This window comes from Copadichromis virginalis, linkage group LG3, assembly GCF_057382275.1.
Source record: "Copadichromis virginalis isolate Kocher_CV1m ecotype Utaka linkage group LG3, C_Virginalis_male_GT1.1, whole genome shotgun sequence".
Lineage (NCBI taxonomy): Eukaryota > Metazoa > Chordata > Actinopteri > Cichliformes > Cichlidae > Copadichromis > Copadichromis virginalis.
Genome location: NC_140620.1, coordinates 4,906,403 through 4,927,865, shown reverse-complemented (window position 1 = coordinate 4,927,865; position 21,463 = coordinate 4,906,403). Strand labels below are relative to the sequence as shown.

The 21,463-nt window shown below is 43.3% G+C and overlaps 1 protein-coding gene and 2 long non-coding RNA genes across 6 annotated transcripts in view; 1 reads left to right on the top strand and 2 right to left on the bottom strand.

Moving 5' to 3' along the window:
- The first annotated feature begins 727 nt into the window (after window positions 1-727).
- LOC146712392 (uncharacterized) lies at window positions 728-2,350 on the top strand. Its single transcript, XR_014919249.1, has 2 exons — window positions 728-890; window positions 1,216-2,350. It is a non-coding gene; the product is annotated as an uncharacterized LOC146712392 (long non-coding RNA).
- An 8,334-nt stretch (window positions 2,351-10,684) lies between these two features.
- Window positions 10,685-14,400, bottom strand: LOC146712391 (uncharacterized). The gene is made up of 2 exons (XR_014916932.1): window positions 14,209-14,400; window positions 10,685-14,060 (listed from the first exon to the last, which is right to left on the bottom strand). It is a non-coding gene; the product is annotated as an uncharacterized LOC146712391 (long non-coding RNA).
- Window positions 14,401-17,802: 3,402 nt separating this feature from the next.
- The window catches only part of LOC146712390 (uncharacterized), a 28,869-nt gene continuing 25,208 nt past the window's right edge, over window positions 17,803-21,463 (bottom strand). For all 4 annotated transcript variants that reach the window (XM_085442378.1, XM_085442373.1, XM_085442367.1 and 1 more), the window contains 2 exons: window positions 19,561-21,081; window positions 17,803-19,235 (listed from right to left, as the gene is read on the bottom strand). In XM_085442378.1, coding sequence (XP_085298504.1) covers window positions 18,543-19,235; window positions 19,561-21,081 — 2,214 coding nt within the window. In that variant the 3' untranslated portion in view covers window positions 17,803-18,542. The remainder of the gene's footprint in view (window positions 19,236-19,560; window positions 21,082-21,463) is intronic.

Genomic DNA, 21,463 nt, shown 5'->3' with positions numbered 1-21,463 from the left:
TCTAAATTATAAAATAGTGTGTGTGTGTGTGTGTGTGTGTGTGTGTGTGTGTGTGTGTGTGTGTGTGTGTGTGTACAATCAGGAGTGATGGGCATGATTTTAGTGTTTGAACAGTCATGAATTATCTTTAACAGCAGGTTGGATGTAATGTGTTAGAACTACCAGCAGGTGGGTATAGGTGGTGCCACGCTCCACCTTCAGGTTTAAAACTAGTGTTAATGGAGTTTGAAGGTTGAGTTTGTTCCACGACTGCATTTCACTCACTGCCTCTGTTTGTATCTCTGTCACTGCAGGACCAACATGGAGCCAGAAGTCAGCGCTCTCAGGAGGCCGACAAACCTCACAGAAGAAAGGGAGAGAAAAAACACACCTGTGACGAGTGTGGGAAGGGTTTTACTGTGAGGGCTAAACTAAAACGGCATCAGGTCATCCACACTGGAGAGAGACCGTTCAGCTGTGACTTGTGTGGAAAGTCTTTTTCCTTGAAGGGTTCCCTAAAAACACACCAACTCATCCACAGTGGAGTTAAAGCGTACAGCTGTGATCAGTGTGGCAGAGCTTTTACTCACAGTAGCAACTTACAGAGGCATCTAGTTACCCACTCTGGAATTAAGGCATACAGCTGTGACATCTGTGGAAAAACTTTCAGTCAGAGAGGGAACCGAAATACACACCTACGCATTCACACCAGACATGATGTGTACTGCTGTGAACAGTGTGGCAAACAGTTTATAACTCACACAGACTTACAACGACACATGTTTACCCACACTGAGGAGAGACCTTATCAATGTGACCTGTGTGAGAAGACTTTTAAATCTCCACGTCACCTGAGACAACACCAACAGATCCACACCAGAAAGAGAGTCTACAAGTGCAGCTACTGTGAGGTATGTATTTATATTGTTATCTTGTCATTTTAGCCTGACTGTTTGGAACAACTCTGCTCATTAAACTGTGTTAGCATGTTAGCAATTCTACTGCATGGAAAAGCAGCTCTGAGTGATTATTCAGATTTTCCTTTCAGTTATGATTTTAGTATTACTGTAGTATTATGGTGGTAGTATTGTAGTTATTGCAGCCCAGTAAACTGAGTGTGTTAACTGAAACAGTCAAATGTAGTTGGACGTCTGCAGAGATGCTCTTTATTTCAGGCGACGTTCAGGATACAAATGTTGAAGGACTGACTTACACTGTCTTTGTGTCTTTGTTTAGAAGCAGAGCGACACAGATGGATCCAGTTCTCAACCCTGTCATCACTGTGGTGGTGGGAAAGACTTTCATTGTGACCTCTGTGGAAAAACTTTCAGTTGGCAAAAGACCCTAAAAGTACATCAACGTAGACACACTGGAGACAAACTGAAATACTGCAAAGAATGTGGGAGAAGCTTCACCACACCAAGTGAGTTAAAACGACATGAACTGATTCACAGTGGGGTTAAAAAGCACCTCTGTGATCAGTGTGGGTCATCCTTCACCACTGCATGGAAGCTTAAAACACACAAAGGAGTCCACACAGGAGAGAAACCACACAAGTGCAGACACTGTGAGAGAAGCTTCTCACAGTCAGGTAGTCGTAACATTCATGAACGTGCACACATGGAAGGAAACTACAGCTGTGACCAGTGTGACAAGAGCTTCAGGAATCTCAGATCATACTCTGCACACAAACGATCCCACGTTACTAATAAACTGTTTCACTGTTACCAATGTGCCCAAACATTCACCTCATTGTCTGCTCTGTGCAAACATCAGCGCGATCACTCAGGGCTGAAATCACTCCCATCACTGGATCACAGTGAATCTGAAGACACAGAAAGATCCTCTGGTTTCTGTGTCAGACTCAAAAAGCTTGAGATCAGGCTCCACAGAGTTCAGATAGAATCATTTAAACTTGTGTTGAACTGAACTGGTTGCTGGGCTGAACTTCTACATAATACAGATCTACATGGGATCTTCTTTTCTGTTGTTTTACTGAGTCAGTTTTGTCCTTTTTTCTCTGTCCTGGTTTTGCTCGTCTGTAAATGATTGAAACTCAGTCAAATAGTTCATTGTTCTCCAGCAAAACGTTTTGGAAACTCATGTTTAACCTTTAAAACTCTGACATGTTTTAGCACACAAGGCTTCATCGGGGAGTTCACTCATGATTGGACCATGAGAACAAAGGTTTTTAGTTCTTTCAAAGAGAGTCTTGGAGATGTTTGATGTTTCTGTTTTTCTGAAACCACCTGAAAGAAAAACTATTTTTCTTGCTTTATGTAGTGTGGAAGTTTTTAATGTTTCTTCATCTGTGATGTTCTTGAATGTGTTCGCGTGAAGATGGTACAAATAAACTGTCCTTTCAGCTTTAGCTCCTAATTTATTCATTATTTATGGATGTAGCACAGCAGCCGTCTCTTGATTAACACATGGAGGGCTCGGGATCTGATGGTGTCGTCTCCCTAATTTGCCCACTCAGTAAATCTCACTCATGGCCAAGAAATTGAAATAAACCTTGTTTCCCTGCTGGATAGTGATCCACTGTAACTCTGCTCTTCCTTCCTGTTTAGGATTTCTGTGGCTGAAGTAAAATTCCCTCCATCCATCACTTATCCCAGCTAACCCAAAGTGAAATAAAGTTTTGCTCGTCTTAAAAAAGCGTTACAATAATGGGCATTACCAATGCAAACTGAATGATACAGAAGATGAAAGAAGAGACTTTGATCAGTTAATAAAGGTCATGATCTGGATTCATTGTGGCTGCTACACAGATACTTCTGGGTCACTTCTCTCAGTTAAGATAAGATAACCTTTATTAGTCCCACACGTGGGAAATTTGTTTTGTCACAGCAGGAAGTGGACAGTGCAAAAGTTATGAGGCAAAAATTAGAATACAATAAGAATAAATACAGTACACAACTGTACAGAATAGAATAAAATAAAATACTATATACAGAAGAATAAAATAAAATAAATATACAATAAGATAAAAATAGAATACAAATACAAATGCTATATACAACTGAGTAAAAATACAACGATGACAGAAAGGATTATTGCACTTAGTATTATTGCATATGTATGGATGTGTGTGCTTGATCAGTTAAAGTCTTTATTATGGAGTCTGACAGCAGTGGGTAGGAAAGACCTGCGAAATCTCTCCGTCCCACACCGTGGGTGCCGCAGTCTCCCACTGAAGGAGCTGCTCAGTGCTGTCACAGTCTGCTGCATGGGGTGGGAGATGTTGTCCAACAGGGATGACAGCTTAGCCACCATTCTCCTGTCACTCACCACCTCCACTGGGTCCAGAGGGCATCCTAGAACAGAGCTGGCCCTTCGGATCACCCTGTTCAGTCTCTTCCTGTCCCCAGCAGAGATGCTGCCGCCCCAGCAGACCACACCATAAAAGATAGCAGAAGCCACCACAGAGTCATAGAAGGTCTTCAGGAGTGGGCCCTCCACTCCAAATGACCTGAGTCTCTGCAGCAGGTACAGCCTGCTCTGCCCTTTCCTGTAGAGGGCGTCTGAGTTATGAGTCCAGTCCAGTCTATTGTTCAGATGAACACCAAGGTACCTGTAGGTGTCCACAGCCTCAATGTCCATACCTTGGATGTTCAGTGGTTGCAGTGGAGAATGCTTGTGCCTGCGGAAGTCTACCACCAGTTCCTTGGTTTTACTGGCGTTGATCTGGAGGTAGTTCAGCTGGCACCAGTCCACAAAGTCTTGGGTCAGACCTCTGTACTCCTTGTCGTCCCCATCAGTGATGAGGCCGACTATTGCAGAGTCATCAGAGAACTTCTGCAGGAAGCACTGGGTGGAATTGTGGGAGAAGTCTGCAGTGTAGATGGTGAAGAGGAACGGAGCCAGAACCGTTCCCTGTGGGGCCCCCGTACTGCAGACGACCCTGTCCGACACACAGCCCTGAGTCCTCACATACTGTGGTCGGTCGGTGAGGTAGTCCAGGATCCAGGTAGTGAGGTGATGGTCCACTCCAGAGTTCACCAGCTTGTCCTTTAGAACCGAGGGAAGAATGGTGTTGAAGGCACTGGAGAAATCAAAGAACATGATTCTCACAGTGCTTCCAGCGGTCTCCAGGTGAGCGAGGGAACGATGTAGTTAGGAACCTTCCTCACCAAACTGACTGTTGGACCACACCCCTGGTTTCATGAGAAATTGTTTCAGCCATGATTTCTCTTCCTGTATTTCAGAGTAAAGACTGAAGTGACAAATGGAAGCATGTTTAAAAAACACAATGTGAGAGAGACGTTGAGGTCCTTAGAAGTTACCCTGGGTTTTTCTGTCACCCTGCTAGATGTTACACACCTTGTTATTGGACTGATTTCTACTGCTGGACTACTGCGGAGAGTAACAATACTCTTACTAATTAGCTCCCTTTCACACCTTTGGGGATATTTATTTTTGTGTTTGCAGCGCTGTGAGCCAGAACAGCGAGAGAAAAATCTGCAACAGCGACGAGCCGAATGCTTACGTGAATCGCAGCAGCTGCACATGTGCAACGCTGAATTAGAGGATATCTTTGCTCTGGATTTCTATTTCTACTTTTTCGTTTCTATATGATTCTTCTTGCATCTAAACAAAGATGATTCAATTTGCTAAATGTTGATGGCTCTTCATGCTCAGGTGTAAATGAGACGTAATATTTGCTCTTGGTTTGGTTCTCCTGTACAGAACCTTGCAGTACAACAGAAACCTAAAAACATTATTTGTAGTTGTTATTCTTAGTTGTTCTGCTGCCTAAATACCACAGGGTCTGATTATGAAGTTATTGAGCTGCACATACGTTACGACCTGCTTAAGTTCGAGGTCACAGCGTCTGTAGAGCAGCTGGAACATAATGAAGTCTACAAGGTTAAAGTTTTCTCTTCAGTTATTGTTCTTTCTGCTGCTTGGTTTGATGGATCTGAGAGCTTTTGTTTTTATTATTGTTATTATAATTATCATTAATATTTTACTCTCTAGAAGCTTTAAAATAGTGTTTGTGTTTGAAAAAATTGATTTAAGAATTGAACAGAAACATCTGTCCTTCTGAAAATGGCCCAAAGGCACGGAGACAAAGTCAAAGGATGCAACCTGTAACTTTCTCTTCCTTCATGTCAGGACCATCATCCATGATTTATATAAAATGCATATAGCAACAGTAGCACTTTAGTTTGGACTTTATGATTTCTGTAACTGGAAAATATTATTTTGTTTAAAGAAAGAAGTGACCGCATAGTTGCAACATCAAAGGGAAATATGAATTAATTAGCATCAAGTATATTTGTTGCTTAAGCGTTTGCACTATAACTTAAGTAGGATTATAACTTTTAAGGAAGGAAAGATTTCAGATATTTAGTTCACTGTTTCAGTTATTTTATATGAAATTAAAACATTTACGTTGGTCAAATATGATGCTCTAAATCAAATAAAAGTTTGAAAATAAATGATGCATTTTTAAATGCTGCAACAAATGTTCACAAAAAGTAACTATAATTAAAACCAGTTAAACAAAATCAAATGTTTGAATCATGCTTAACCAAATGCCAGGCTGGAGAGCTGAACCTAAAGTATACGTAGAAAGATTTCAACATCTGAGCAGTTTTTAATGTTTTTATCACATATAAATGTCACAGCAGTGGGTCCTGGCCCAATGCTTTGTGTTTTTGGTTTTCTTTGACTCTTGTTTTTCTTGGTTTTTGTTCTTCTTATTTATCAGGCTCTCAGTAATCTTAGTTCTCCCTCCCTCAGTGTTCATTTCAGCCTGTGTTTAGTTTCTGTTCCCGTGTCCCACGTTTCATCGTTTCATGTCGAGTCAGCCCTGTCTCTCTGTTTCCTGTGTCTCCCCAGTCAGCCCCGCCTCCCTCGGGCACTCATGTGTGATACAGAGTAATAAACCTGACTACATTTGCTACACTCTCTTTATTACCTGTTACTTTAAAATTCATACACTAATTATGTCTGCCCATCTCTCTAATGTGAAGGTCAAAGGTCAACATCCCAGTGACATAAGAATAATCCCAAATCAGAATCAGAATACTTTATTGATCCCTGGGGGAAATTATTTTTTGTTACAGTGCTCCATTTTAAACCAACATTAAGACAAGACAGACAATACACTAACTAAGAATAGTACAATATATACATATATATACATACATACATACATACATAAGTCACTCATAAATAAATAGTTGGAAAAGAAACATGTGTAGCTGTAGCAGCAAACAGTGTGTTAAGTGGATGCGTTGTACAGGGAGATGGCCACAGGCAGGAAAGATTTCCTGTGTCGTTCAGTGGTGCTTTTCGGTAATCTCAGTCTCTCACTGAACGTGCTCCTGTGACTGACCAGCATGTCATGGAGTGGGTGGGAGGTGTTATCCAACATTGTCTTTATCTTGGACAGCATCCGCCTCTCCGACACCACCTTGAGGGTGTCCAGCACCATCCCCACAACATTGCTGGCCTTACGGATTAGTTTATTAAGTCTGTTGGCATCTGCGACCCTCAGCCTGCTCCCCCAGCATGCAACAGCATAGAGGATCGCACTGGCCACAACAGACTCATAGAAAATCCTCAGCATTTCCTGGCAGATGTTGAAGGACCTCAGTCGCCTCAAAAAATAGAGACGACTCTGGCCCTTCCTGTAAAGTGCTGTGGTGTTTTTAGCCCAGTCCAGTTTATTGTCAATGTGTACTCCAAGGTATTTATAGTCCTCCACAATGTCAACACTGACCCCCTGAATTGAAACAGGGGTCAAGTGTTTCCTGGTCTTCCTGAAGTCCACGATCAGTTCCTTGGTCTTTGCCACGTTGAGCTGCAGATGATTCTGCTCACACCACGTGACAAAGGAGTCGATCACAGCCCGGTACTCTGTCTCATCATCCCTGCTGATGCATCCAACCACCGCAGAGTCATCAGAAAACTTCTGAAGATGGCAGGTCTCTGTGCAGTGGCTGAAGTCTGTGGTGTAGAGGGTGAAGAGGAAGGGGGAGAGGACAGTCCCCTGTGGTGCCCCTGTGTTGCTGATCACCTTGTCAGACACACACTGTGGGAGACGTACAGTGGGGCAAAAAAGTATTTAGTCAGCCACCGATTGTGCAAGTTCCCCCACTTAAAATGATGACAGAGGTCAGTAATTTGCACCAGAGGTACACTTCAACTGTGAGAGACAGAATGTGAAAAAAAAAAAATCCATGAATTCACATGGTAGGATTTGTAAAGAATTTATTCGTAAATTAGGGTGGAAAATAAGTATTTGGTCACCTCAAACAAGGAAAATCTCTGGCTCTCACAGACCTGTAACGTCTTCTGTAAGAAGCTTTTCTGTCCCCCACTTGTTACCTGTATGAATGGCACCTGTTTGAACTCATCATCTGTATAAAAGACACCTGTCCACAGCCTCAAACAGTCAGACTCCAAACTCCGCCATGGCCAAGACCAAAGAGCTTTCGAAGGACACCAGGAAAAGTATTGTAGACCTGCACCAGACTGGGAAGAGTGAATCTACAATAGGCAAGCAGCTTGGTGTGAAAAAATCAACTGTGGGAGCAATCATCAGAAAATGGAAGACATACAAGACCACTGATAATCTCCCTCGATCTGGGGCTCCACGCAAGATCTCATCCCGTGGGGTCAAAATGATCATGAGAACGGTGAGCAAAGATCCCAGAACCACACGGGGGGACCTGGTGAATGACCTGCAGAGAGCTGGGACCAAAGTAACAAAGGTCACCATCAGTAACACACTACAACGGCAGGGAATCAAATCCCGCACTGTCAGACGTGTTCCGCTGCTGAAGCCAGTGCATGTCCAGGCCCGTCTGAAGTTTGCCAGAGAGCACATGGATGATACAGCAGAGGATTGGGAGAATGTCATGTGGTCAGATGAAACCAAAGTAGAACTTTTTGGTATAAACTCAACTCGTCGTGTTTGGAGGAAGAAGAATACTGAGTTGCATCCCAAGAACACCATACCTACTGTGAAGCATGGGGGTGGAAACATCATGCTATGGGGCTGTTTTTCTGCCAAGGGGACAGGACGACTGATCCGTGTTAAGGACAGAATGAATGGGGCCATGTATCGTGAGATTTTGAGCCAAAACCTCCTTCCATCAGTGAGAACTTTGAAGATGAAACGAGGCTGGGTCTTCCAACATGACAATGATCCAAAACACACCGCCCGGGCAACAAAGGAGTGGCTGCGTAAGAAGCATTTGAAAGTCCTGGAGTGGCCTAGCCAGTCTCCAGACCTCAACCCCATAGAAAATCTGTGGCGGGAGTTGAAAGTCCGTGTTGCTCGGCGACAGCCCCAAAACATCACTGCTCTCGAGAAGATCTGCATGGAGGAATGGGCCAAAATACCAGCTACTGTGTGTGCAAACCTGGTAAAGACCTATAGTAAACGTTTGACCTCTGTTATTGCCAACAAAGGTTATGTTACAAAGTATTGAGTTGTATTTTTGTTATTGACCAAATACTTATTTTCCACCCTGATTTACGAATAAATTGTTTACAAATCCTACCATGTGGATTCATGGATTTTTTTTTCACATTCTGTCTCTCACAGTTGAAGTGTACCTCTGGTGCAAATTACTGACCTGTGTCATCATTTTAGGTGGGGGAACTTGCACAATCGGTGGCTGACTAAATACTTTTTTGCCCCACTGTACATATTGTGGTCTTCCTGTCAGGTAATCAACAATCCAGGACACCAGAGAAGCATCCACCTGCATCGCTGCTAACTTATCACCCAGGAGGGTCGGCCTGATGGTGTTGAAAGCACTGGAAAAGTCAAAAAACATGACCCTCACAGTGCTCGCCGGCTGGTCCAGATGGGTGTAGACACGATTGAGCAGGTAGATGATGGCGTCCTCAGTTCCGAGACGAGGCTGATAAGCGAACTGAAGGGGATCCAGGTGTGGTCTTACTATGGGTCGCAGCTGGTCCAGGATGAGCCTTTCCAGGGTCTTCATGATGTGGGAGGTCAATGCCACGGGCCTGTAATCCTGGGGGCCACTGGGACGTGGCGTCTTTGGTACAGGGACGAGGCATGATGTCTTCCACATCACTGGGACCCTCTGCAGACTCAGACTCAGCATAAACAGTTTATGAAAGACTCCACACAGCTGGGGGGCACAGGTCTTGAGGACAAGGGGACTCACTCCGTCTGGTCCAGCAGACTTGCCTGAGTGAAGTCTCCTCATTTGCATCTCAACCTGGTATTGAGTGAAGGTGATGGGTGGGGGAGGGGTGTCAGGAATCTCACAGGAGGCAAAATGTGAAGAGAGAGGCTGGCACAGTGGTGTGGCTCTGGATTCCAGGCTGACTGCAGGTGAGGTTGTGGGGGTGGGAGCAGACACTGTGGTGTCGAATCTATTGAAAAACAGATTCAACTCATTGGCTCTATTCTCACCTCCCTCAGCTCCCCTGCTGTTGGTTGGCCTGAATCCAGTGATGGTCTTCATGCCCCTCCACACCTCTCTCATGCTGTTCTGCTGGAGTTTCCACTCCAGCTTCCTCCTGTAATTGTCCTTAGCCTCTCTGATCTAAGGGGCAAAGGCAGCGGTTAATTTAGCACATTTAGCATTAAGGGTACAGCAAGGATATACTTTTACTTATTGTGGCAGGGGTGTGGTCTCTGGCCTGCTGCAGTGGAGGCTGGTGGCGGGACGTTGGACGGCACAGGTGAGGGTGATGGAGCTCATGACTCTCCCCTTTATAGTGACGGAGGAGACTGGCGTGGGGGAAGCGTGTAGTGGAGGAAGCCGAGGAGAGAGCTGGTTTCTGGCTACAAAGACGGCGTCAAACCAGAAAAGATTGCTCGTGGTCAAATAATGTGTCAATCACCTGTGAATCAAACTGTGTGGCTCAGTTCATGTCACAGTGTTGTTTAGTATATCTTCACTTGTCTCACTCTCCTTCTGTTCTGTCCATCAGGACGATCCTCAGCGCTTACACAGATCCTCCATCGATGTTTTGGATCCAATCAGTGATCAGTTCTACGAGGAGGCCTGGATGTTCACCAGCGCTCGCTGTGCAGTGATGTGTGTGAAACCTCTGAGGACTCACACGTGTGTGCTTCAGCCCACACACACATATGAAGCACTGCGACCTCACACAGAAGTGTTTTACACATCCAGCCTGAATCCTGATCATTTCTACAGTTTATTAAGTTCAGCTTCACCTGAACATCAGTGATGAAGCTGCTCTGACTCCATCACAGCTCACAGCTGTTGGAATGAGTCAAACAATGAAGAAGGTTCAGAAACAGCTGATGATTTTACAGAAACATGATGCAAACATGAGGATGGACACATGATTTTTTATTAACAGACACTGTTTATGTTTCACTGTGCATGACGTCATCAACACTGTGACACCAGGGGGCGCTCATCACCAGCCTGAGGAAGTGTGATAATGGGGGGAGACGCAGTGTTGTGTGTACTGCAGTCGGACAGAAGGAAAAACTTCCTCCTGAAAACATTTTCATCCTTCCCAAAAGTGTTTGAGTCAAATGTTACAAATATATAAATACAATAAAACACAGGGTCTTACATAAAATCAGTGATGCAGTTGTGCACTGAGCACCTTTCCAATGTTCCTTCCTCAGATGAGTCCAGCTGCTGAACACATTAACATCTGTATGTAAATGTAGCTGAGAACCAACCTGAGCACTGCTGGGAAAATACAAAGGCAACCACCAAAGTGCTGTATTATCTTATTTATTCTGAATGTTGACTTAGATCCACACCACGATTTATGAAACTATAGAACTAAAATAACAACAATCGTCTGCTTCTTTAAAATTTCTTTCATTACATCAAACCAGTGAAAACTGAAAAAAACAAAGAGCTGTTAGCATGTTCAGACCAACTTTGAGACAGAGACTGTAAAGTTCTGCACCTTAAATCCTGCCTGTGTTCCTGCAAATGATTCACACTGAAAGTATCTTAGTTTAGTATTGAGTGAGCCACAAAGCAGCCTGATAGCTTTAAAACAGGAAAAGTAAATGAAATTGACAGTTTCAGTGTAGCTGGATCTATTATTGGGGGGTCATGACCCCCGTAACCCCGCCTGGTCCTGAGGTCAAATCCACCATCTTTGTTTCAGTGCTTCATGTTCTCCCGTGTTTGTGTGCGTCCTCTCCGGTACTCCGGCTTCCTCCCACAGTCCAAACACATGCAGTTAGTGGGGTCAGGTTAGCTGTGAGTGGTTGTGTCTCTGTGTTATTCCACCTTAATAAATGACTTCCTGTTAGCATGAAGTGCTTCTGTAGGACTGATGTCATTTTCATGGTTGGATCATTTAAATGAAGCTGGACTCAGATGCAGTAAATAAGCTGATTGATCATTAATGAATAAAGCTGGTCAAACTGCATCACGTGGACACATGTGATTGTGTGTTGTAGTATTGATCCCAATGCTGGTATCAGTCCTGGATCAATAACACTGGATGGATGCGTTCAGCATGGAGCCCTGAGCTGTGTTACAGACAAACATGGAAACTGACAGGTCTGTGTCATTCACAGTCTGTAACACTTCTAAACAACAGAGGCTGACCCAAGTGCCTCAGAGCCAGGCACGCTCACATCACAGCTCTCTAAATAAGCCAGTTTCAAAATAAGAGCTGAAAGCTGTGTTTGCTTGTGTTAGCTTATTATTGTGGAGACTAACATTCAGTGATCATGTGTTCAGACTCATAATGATTACTCTCAGAAATCCTGATCTTTGTATTTACTGTGTGTTGGATCAATAAATGAGATTCATGGTATCACACAGCTGTGCTGCTGCTGATGTCAGCACATCTGGAACAATACGAGGTATCTGCTACCAGACTGAGCAGGATGTGAGACCTGTGGACTGTTTAAAGCTGTCCCTCCACAGCTCACTCAGACCTGATCCACACCTCAGTGATATTCTCTGACTTCCTCAGTAGAGACAGAAACCATTCAGATCTGGGACCATCAGCTGACTGATGATGTCACACAGACTGTGTTTTTCAGGAACAGTGATTCTGATGTGAGCCTGCTAGCTGACAGCAGACCTGATGAAAGCACATGTTCACATCTGTGAGGACAGACTGGACTCTTTGACTGCACCTTGGTTCTCCTCAGAGGTCTGTACAGGAGCATGTCCACCCCCACTGAAGATCTCAGTCACTGTGAAACATAGAAAGCTGCTTGTGTGGCCTCTGCCTCACATGTAGATACAGCTACAGGTTTCTCTGTCAGTCAGACTGAAACAGTGTCCTGATGCTGCATCATTCAGCTCTGTGCCCCAGTCAGCATCACTGGGAGCTACCAGTGTTTCTGCCCTTTTCCTGTAACACTACACTCAGCACAGGCTCAGCTGGTATCCAGTGTTGGACTTTGGCTTCAGCTGCTGTGATAGATCCTCTAACATAGATCAGCTCTGCTACATGTTGTTAGATAAGTGCAGCTGCTGTCATGTCCTGATGTTTCTCTGGCTCAGCAGCTTCTCCATCAGAGGTTCACATGGAGCTGATCCAGTATCTCCAGTAACTGTGTTCTGTGCCTCACTGGTTCATCCTTCTGTCTGTGTGACGTCAGTCAGATGTTGAAGTTAAACTCTGTAATCTTCACTGTGTCACAGAGTTCAGTGAGTCCCGTTATTCACAGTATCAATCAGATCATCAGAGAACAGCTGATCAGCAATCAGTGGTGCCAACAGCGCCTCCTGTGGTGAGAGGATGCAATAATGCAATGTAGCATTTTTCCACTGAACACTTGCAGTCATAGAAACTGTCTGTTGGATCTGTGTGACGTTGCTTTCTTGGTTAGAGTTCCTCACAAATGTCCAGATGATTCTTCTAATGAGGCGTCGACCATGTTTGCAGCTCTTTGGAAGAAAACGTCGCCCTTTGCCATCCTTACTTTTCTTTGACTTCTTCAAATGCAGCTGAACTCCAGCTGGTATTTTCTTGGACTTTGCAGCTGTTTCTGCTCATCAGTTCATTCCTGCAAACCTCTGAAGCTGAACAACAATGATGCTGCATTGCTGGCTGATCCCAAAAGGTTGATTCTGTTCATCTGGACGTTTTCAGAAACGTTTGCTCACTGATCAGGTGACTTCTTCAGTCTCAGCTGACTGCAGCTTTACAAGCTTACAAACAGCACATTTGCACAATGACTGAAAGCAGCAGCACCTGATATATATGATACTAATATAATACATATACATATATAATCCATACTAATGATGAAGGAACTGAGCTCACAGTCCATTGTTCATTCAGTGAACTACTCAGTTTATTTTGGGCCTCAGAAATGCTCACTCTGTTTGTACATCACTGTCAGCAATAGACTCATTCTGCTGTGTGGACAGGAACACATGTGACATCACTTCCTGTTTGTTTGTGACTGAAGAGGAAGAAGTTTACAAGGAATCATTTAGAAGAGTTTCAAACATCAACTGATTGAATCCATGAATCTGAAAACGTGTTTGTGAGTGAAAGAGACAGACATGTACAGACTGAACTATCTGTTCAACAGTCAGAGTGTTTCTGTAACAGGAGACACTCTTTACACTCCACTCAGCACAGGGACACTGAGGAACCAGGAAACCAGACCATAAACCCAGGATAAAGAGTTTGAGTGAATGTGGTGTTGAAGGTGTGGAGGTAGATCAGAGTGTCAGAGGAGACTCTGTAGAAGGACAGAGTGCCAGCAGGACAGTCCACATACACTGCTGCTCTGTTAGAGACAGAGGAGGAGGAGGAGATGGATGTTTTTATTTTATTGTGACAGACAGACTGAGGACCACGATCAGAGCAGAACAGACTCCAGGACTGATCATTCCATCCAAACCAACAGTCATAACTGACTCCTTTCCTTCTGATGCTTCTGTAACTCACTGATATACAAACGTCTCCTCTCCACTCGACCTCCCAGTAACAGCGACCAGTCAGACCATTTCTACACAGCAGCTGATGAACATCATCAAATCTGTCTGGATGATCAGGATATGACTGAACCTCCTCCACATGTGTCACCTTCCTGTTGTTGTCAGACAGTTGGAGCTTTGTGTTCACTGTGTTTGTGTCGATTGTGAGTTGACAGGAATCTGATGGAGAGAACAAACACAATCCAGCTGCAGTTATTGATCCATCATCTGTTCATTGATTGACACTTTGATGATGACTCCTGACATGATGAAGATGGTTGAATGTGTGCTGCTTTGTTTTCATGAATCCCATTAAAAACACACTTACACTTCCTCAGACCTGGTCTCAACCATCGGACTCCAGCAGGCTCCACCCTGAAAGGAGGAGGGGGGTCAGAGCAGCACAGTCAGCATGCACACATGGACATTACATGGCTCTCACACACACACTGTTACACACTGAGCTCAAAGCTCGGCTCCACTGTTTTATTCAAAGAAATCTACATTTATTTATCAGCACATTTAAAAACAGCTTGAGCCAAAGTGCTGCACAGAGTAGAGAGAAAATAGGAAACATACACAGTAATGACTATAAAGACTGGTCAGGATTGAAAGCTACAGAGTACAAATGTGTTTCCAACCGGCTTTTAAAAATGTCCAGTGTTGGTGACGACCTGATGTGAAGGGCGACTGTTCCAGAGTTTGGCTGCAGCCATCGATAAAGCTCACCTCTGTTTTTACGTCTAGTTCTGGTCAGAAGCTGCTTATCTGCAGACCTGAGGGCTCCACTTGGATTATTTTGTTAAAGAGAGATAAGATGGAGCCAATCCATTCACAGATTTAAAGACAACCAGATCTGGAAGTGGATTCTACCACGTACTGGTAACCAGTGGAAAAAGCTGGTGATGGGTCGTCTAGCACAGACCCACCGCTGGAACCAGACAATTGATGAGGGAGAGAACTGTGACAGCGCCGTTCCTTCACTTGACCTCAGTCGCTCTCGTCTGCTCCCTCGTAACACTGCTCTTTATTGAGCTTACATGAATATGCACAAGTTCATTATGACGTCTTACACAGGTATGAACAAAGAGTACCAGTCTGTGCATAGTGTGTGTGTGTGTGTGTGTTCCAGATGTGACCCTGTGACCCCAAAGCTGGTGCTAAGAGTCCAGCGGTCCCCCTAACAAAGGGCTCTTATACTTAACCAGACGCAGAGTAGGTGTCCTCCTACACCAGGGGTCTCAAACTCGCGGCCCGCGGGCCAATTGCGGCCCGCAGGACGATAGTTTTTGGCCCCACCTTAATATGAAAATGTAATGTTAGTTTGATAACGTATGACACTTTACAGTGTTGTGGGCGGAGCTGAATTAACCCACCAATCAGGGTTGGATATGGATCTCATGGGACACCAGCCGGGCTTGATGCAAGCAGGGAAACATTTCTCAATGAGTCAAAGTTCCAGCAGCGTTGCCCTGGAGTGTTTCTTTCTTTCCTGTGCCTGGCTGGCTTCCTCCTTTCTATTGGGCAAACGCCGACATTCGCCCCAGCGCGCTGCGTTCACAACACTTCAAAAAAACTTGTTTTTTTAAGTTGCTGCCCAGCGGGACATTATACATATATAGATTTATACACACGTCAGTGGGATTTAAAGTTATTTTTCCACAGAGAGAGATCTCATATTAACTCTCACAGTGATGCGTAGGCGGCGGGATAAAAGAAAAGTCATGAACTCAATGCAGCCCAATTTAGTTTGCAGTCACATAGCGACGTCCCACCACCAGCCTCCACTGCAGCAGGCCAGAGACCACACCCCTGCCGCAATAAGTAAAAGTATATCCTTGCTTTACCCTTAATGCTAAATATGCTAAATTAACCGCTGCCTTTGCCCCTTTGGGATTATTCTTATGTCACTGGGATGTTGACCTTTGACCTTCACATTAGAGAGATGGGCAGACATAATTAGTGTATGAATTTTAAAGTAACAGGTAATAAAGAGAGTGTAGCAAATGTAGTCAGGTTTATTACTCTGTATCACACATGAGTGCCCGAGGGAGGCGGGGCTGACTGGGGAGACACAGGAAACAGAGAGACAGGGCTGACTCGACATGAAACGATGAAACGTGGGACACGGGAACAGAAACTAAACACAGGCTGAAATGAACACTGAGGGAGGGAGAACTAAGATTACTGAGAGCCTGATAAATAAGAAGAACAAAAACCAAGAAAAACAAGAGTCAAAGAAAACCAAAAACACAAAGCATTGGGCCAGGACCCACTGCTGTGACATTTATATGTGATAAAAACATTAAAAACTGCTCAGATGTTGAAATCTTTCTACGTATACTTTAGGTTCAGCTCTCCAGCCTGGCATTTGGTTAAGCATGATTCAAACATTTGATTTTGTTTAACTGGTTTTAATTATAGTTACTTTTTGTGAACATTTGTTGCAGCATTTAAAAATACATCATTTATTTTCAAACTTTTATTTGATTTAGAGCATCATATTTGACCAAAGTAAATGTTTTAATTTCATATAAAATAACTGAAACAGTGAACTAAATATCTGAAATCTTTCCTTCCTTAAAAGTTATAATCCTACTTAAGTTATAGTGCAAACGCTTAAGCAACAAATATACTTGATGCTAATTAATTCATATTTCCCTTTGATGTTGCAACTATGCGGTCACTTCTGTCTTTAAACAAAATAATATTTTCCAGTTACAGAAATCATAAAGTCCAAACTAAAGTGCTACTGTTGCTATATGCATTTTATATAAATCATGGATGATGGTCCTGACATGAAGGAAGAGAAAGTTACAGGTTGCATCCTTTGACTTTGTCTCCGTGCCTTTGGGCGATTTTCAGAAGGACAGATGTTTCTGTTCAATTCTTAAATCAATTTTTTCAAACACAAACACTATTTTAAAGCTTCTAGAGAGTAAAATATTAATGATAATTATAATAACAATAATAAAAACAAAAGCTCTCAGATCCATCAAACCAAGCAGCAGAAAGAACAATAACTGAAGAGAAAACTTTAACCTTGTAGACTTCATTATGTTCCAGCTGCTCTACAGACGCTGTGACCTCGAACTTAAGCAGGTCGTAACGTATGTGCAGCTCAATAACTTCATAATCAGACCCTGTGGTATTTAGGCAGCAGAACAACTAAGAATAACAACTACAAATAATGTTTTTAGGTTTCTGTTGTACTGCAAGGTTCTGTACAGGAGAACCAAACCAAGAGCAAATATTACGTCTCATTTACACCTGAGCACGAAGAGCCATCAACATTTAGCAAATTGAATCATCTTTGTTTAGATGCAAGAAGAATCATATAGAAATGAAAAAGTAGAAATAGAAATCCAGAGCAAAGATATCCTCTAATTCAGCGTAGCACATGTGCAGCTGCTGCGATTCACGTAAGCATTCGGCTCGTCGCTGTTGCAGATTTTTCTCTCGCTGTTCTGGCTCACAGCGCTGCAAACACAAAAATAAATATCCCCAAAGCTGTGAAAGGGAGCTAATTAGTAAGAGTATTGTTACTCTCCGCAGGAGTAGTCCAGCAGTAGAAATCAGTCCAATAACAAGGTGTGTAACATCTAGCAGGGTGACAGAAAAACCCAGGGTAACTTCTAAGGACCTCAACGTCTCTCACATTGTGTTTTTTAAACATGCTTCCATTCGTCACTTCAGTCTTTACTCTGAAATACAGGAAGAGAAATCATGGCTGAAACAATTTCTCATGAAACCAGGGGTGTGGTCCAACAGTCAGTTTGGTGAGGAAGGTTCCTAACTGAGAGAAGTGACCCAGAAGTATCTGTGTAGCAGCCACAATGAATCCAGATCATGAGCTTTATTAACTGATCAAAGTATCTTCTTTCATCTTCTGTATCATTCAGTTTGCATTGGTAATGCCCATTATTGTAATGCTTTTTTAAGACGAGCAAAACTTTATTTCACTTTGGGTTAGCTGGGATAAGTGATGGATGGAGGGAATTTTACTTCAGCCACAGAAATCCTAAACAGGAAGGAGGAGCAGAGTTACAGTGGATCACTATCCAGCAGGGAAACAAGGTTTATTTCAATTTCTTGGCCATGAGTGAGATTTACTGAGTGGGCAAATTAGGGAGACGACACCATCAGATCCCGAGCCCTCCATGTGTTAATCAAGAGACGGCTGCTGTGCTACATCCATAAATAATGAATAAATTAGGAGCTAAAGCTGAAAGGACAGTTTATTTGTACCATCTTCACGTGAACACATTCAAGAACATCACAGATGAAGAAACATTAAAAACTTCCACACTACATAAAGCAAGAAAAATAGTTTTTCTTTCAGGTGGTTTCAGAAAAACAGAAACATCAAACATCTCCAAGACTCTCTTTGAAAGAACTAAAAACCTTTGTTCTCATGGTCCAATCATGAGTGAACTCCCCGATGAAGCCTTGTGTGCTAAAACATGTCAGAGTTTTAAAGGTTAAACATGAGTTTCCAAAACGTTTTGCTGGAGAACAATGAACTATTTGACTGAGTTTCAATCATTTACAGACGAGCAAAACCAGGACAGAGAAAAAAGGACAAAACTGACTCAGTAAAACAACAGAAAAGAAGATCCCATGTAGATCTGTATTATGTAGAAGTTCAGCCCAGCAACCAGTTCAGTTCAACACAAGTTTAAATGATTCTATCTGAACTCTGTGGAGCCTGATCTCAAGCTTTTTGAGTCTGACACAGAAACCAGAGGATCTTTCTGTGTCTTCAGATTCACTGTGATCCAGTGATGGGAGTGATTTCAGCCCTGAGTGATCGCGCTGATGTTTGCACAGAGCAGACAATGAGGTGAATGTTTGGGCACATTGGTAACAGTGAAACAGTTTATTAGTAACGTGGGATCGTTTGTGTGCAGAGTATGAACTGAGATTCCTGAAGCTCTTGTCACACTGGTCACAGCTGTAGTTTCCTTCCATGTGTGCACGTTCATGCCTGTTACGATGACCTGAATGTGAGAAGCTTCTCTCACAGTGTCTGCACTTGTGTGGTTTCTCTCCTGTGTGGACTCGTTCGTGTGATTTAAGATGACCTTCAGTGGTGAAAGATGACCCACACTGATCACAGAGGTGCTTTTTAACCCCACTGTGAATCAGTTCATGTCGTTTTAACTCACTTGGTGTGGTGAAGCTTCTCCCACATTCTTTGCAGTATTTCAGTTTGTCTCCAGTGTGTCTACGTTGATGTAGTTTTAGGGTCTTTTGCTGACTGAAAGTTTTTCCACAGAGGTCACAATGAAAGTCTTTCCCACCACCACAGTGATGACAGGGTTGAGAACTGGATCCATCTGTGTCGCTCTGCTTCTAAACAAAGACACAAAGACAGTGTAAGTCAGTCCTTCAACATTTGTATCCTGAACGTCGCCTGAAATAAAGAGCATCTCTGCAGACGTCCAACTACATTTGACTGTTTCAGTTAACACACTCAGTTTACTGGGCTGCAATAACTACAATACTACCACCATAATACTACAGTAATACTAAAATCATAACTGAAAGGAAAATCTGAATAATCACTCAGAGCTGCTTTTCCATGCAGTAGAATTGCTAACATGCTAACACAGTTTAATGAGCAGAGTTGTTCCAAACAGTCAGGCTAAAATGACAAGATAACAATATAAATACATACCTCACAGTAGCTGCACTTGTAGAGTCTCTTTCTGGTGTGGATCTGTTGGTGTTCTCTCAGGTAACGTGGAGCTTTAAAAGTCTTCTCACACAGGTCACATCGATAAGGTCTCTCCTCAGTGTGGGTAAACATGTGTCGTTGTAAGACTGAGTCTGTTGTAAACTGTTTGCCACACTGTTCACAGCAGTACACATCATGTCTGGTGTGAATGCGTAGGTGTGTATTTCGGCTTCCTCTCCGGCTGAAAGTTTTTCCACAGATGTCACAGCTGTATGGCTTAATTCCAGAGTGGGTAACTAGATGCCTCTGTAAGCTGCTACTGTGAGTAAAAGCTCTGCCACACTGATCACAGCTGTACGCTTTAACTCCACTGTGGATGAGTTGGTGTTTTTTTAGAGAATCCTTCCAGGAAAAAGACTTTCCACACAAGTCACAGCTGAACGGTCTCTCTCCAGTGTGGATGACCTGATGCTGTTTTAGTGAAGCCTTCAGAGTAAACTCCATCCCACACTCGTCACAGCTGTATGGCTTAATTCCAGAGTGGGTAACTAGATGACTCTGTAAGTTGCTACTGCGAGTAAAAGCTCTGCCACACTGATCACAGCTGTACGCTTTAACTCCACTGTGCATGAGTTGGTGTTTTTTTAGGTAACCCTTCAAGGAAAAAGACTTTCCACACAAGTCACAGCTGAACGGTCTCTCTCCAGTGTGGATGACCTGATGCTGTTTTAGTGACGCCTTCTCAGTAAAACCCTTCCCACACTCGTCACAGCTGTACGCTTTAACTCCAGTGTGGATGACCTGATGCTGTTTTAGTTTAGCCCTCACAGTAAAACCCTTCCCACACTCGTCACAGCTGTATGGCTTAATTCCAGAGTGGGTAACTAGATGCCTCTGTAAGTGGCTACTGTGAGTAAAAGCTCTGCCACACTGATCACAGCTGTACGCTTTAATACCACTGTGGATGAGTTGGTGTTTTTTTAGGTAACCCTTCAAGGAAAAAGACTTTCCACACAAGTCACAGCTGAACGGTCTCTCTCCAGTGTGGATGACCTGATGCTGTTTTAGTGAAGCCTTCTCAGTAAAACCCTTCCCACACTCGTCACAGCTGTACGCTTTAACTCCAGTGTGGATGACCTGATGCTGTTTTAGTTTAGCCCTCACAGTAAAACCTTTCCCACACTCGTCACAGCTGTATGCCTTAATTCCAGAGTGGGTAACTAGATGACTCTGTAAGTTGCTACTGTGAGTAAAAGCTCTGCCACACTGATCACAGCTGTACGCTTTAACTCCACTGTGGATGTGTTGGTGTGTTCTTAGGGAACCCTTGAAGGAAAAAGACTTTCCACACAAGTCACAGCTGAACGGTCTCTCTCCAGTGTGGATGACCTGATGCTGTTTTAGTTTAGCCCTCACAGTAAAACCCTTCCCACACTCGTCACAGGTGTGTTTTTTCTCTCCCTTTCTTCTGTGAGGTTTGTCGGCCTCCTGAGAGCGCTGACTTCTGGCTCCATGTTGGTCCTGCAGTGACAGAGATACAAACAGAGGCAGTGAGTGAAATGCAGTCGTGGAACAAACTCAACCTTCAAACTCCATTAACACTAGTTTTAAACCTGAAGGTGGAGCGTGGCACCAAACACCTTAAAGGTCTCTTATCCCCACCTGCTGGTAGTTCTAACACATTACATCCAACCTGCTGTTAAAGATAATTCATGACTGTTCAAACACTAAAATCATGCACACACACACACACACACACACACACACACACACACACACACACATTATTTTATAATTTAGATTATTTTGTTGTTTCCTATTACATATTTCTATAATTTGTATAGATTTATACAGAATTATTCAGTGATAATAAATCCTATGTTTGTTTATTTTAAAGGAACCC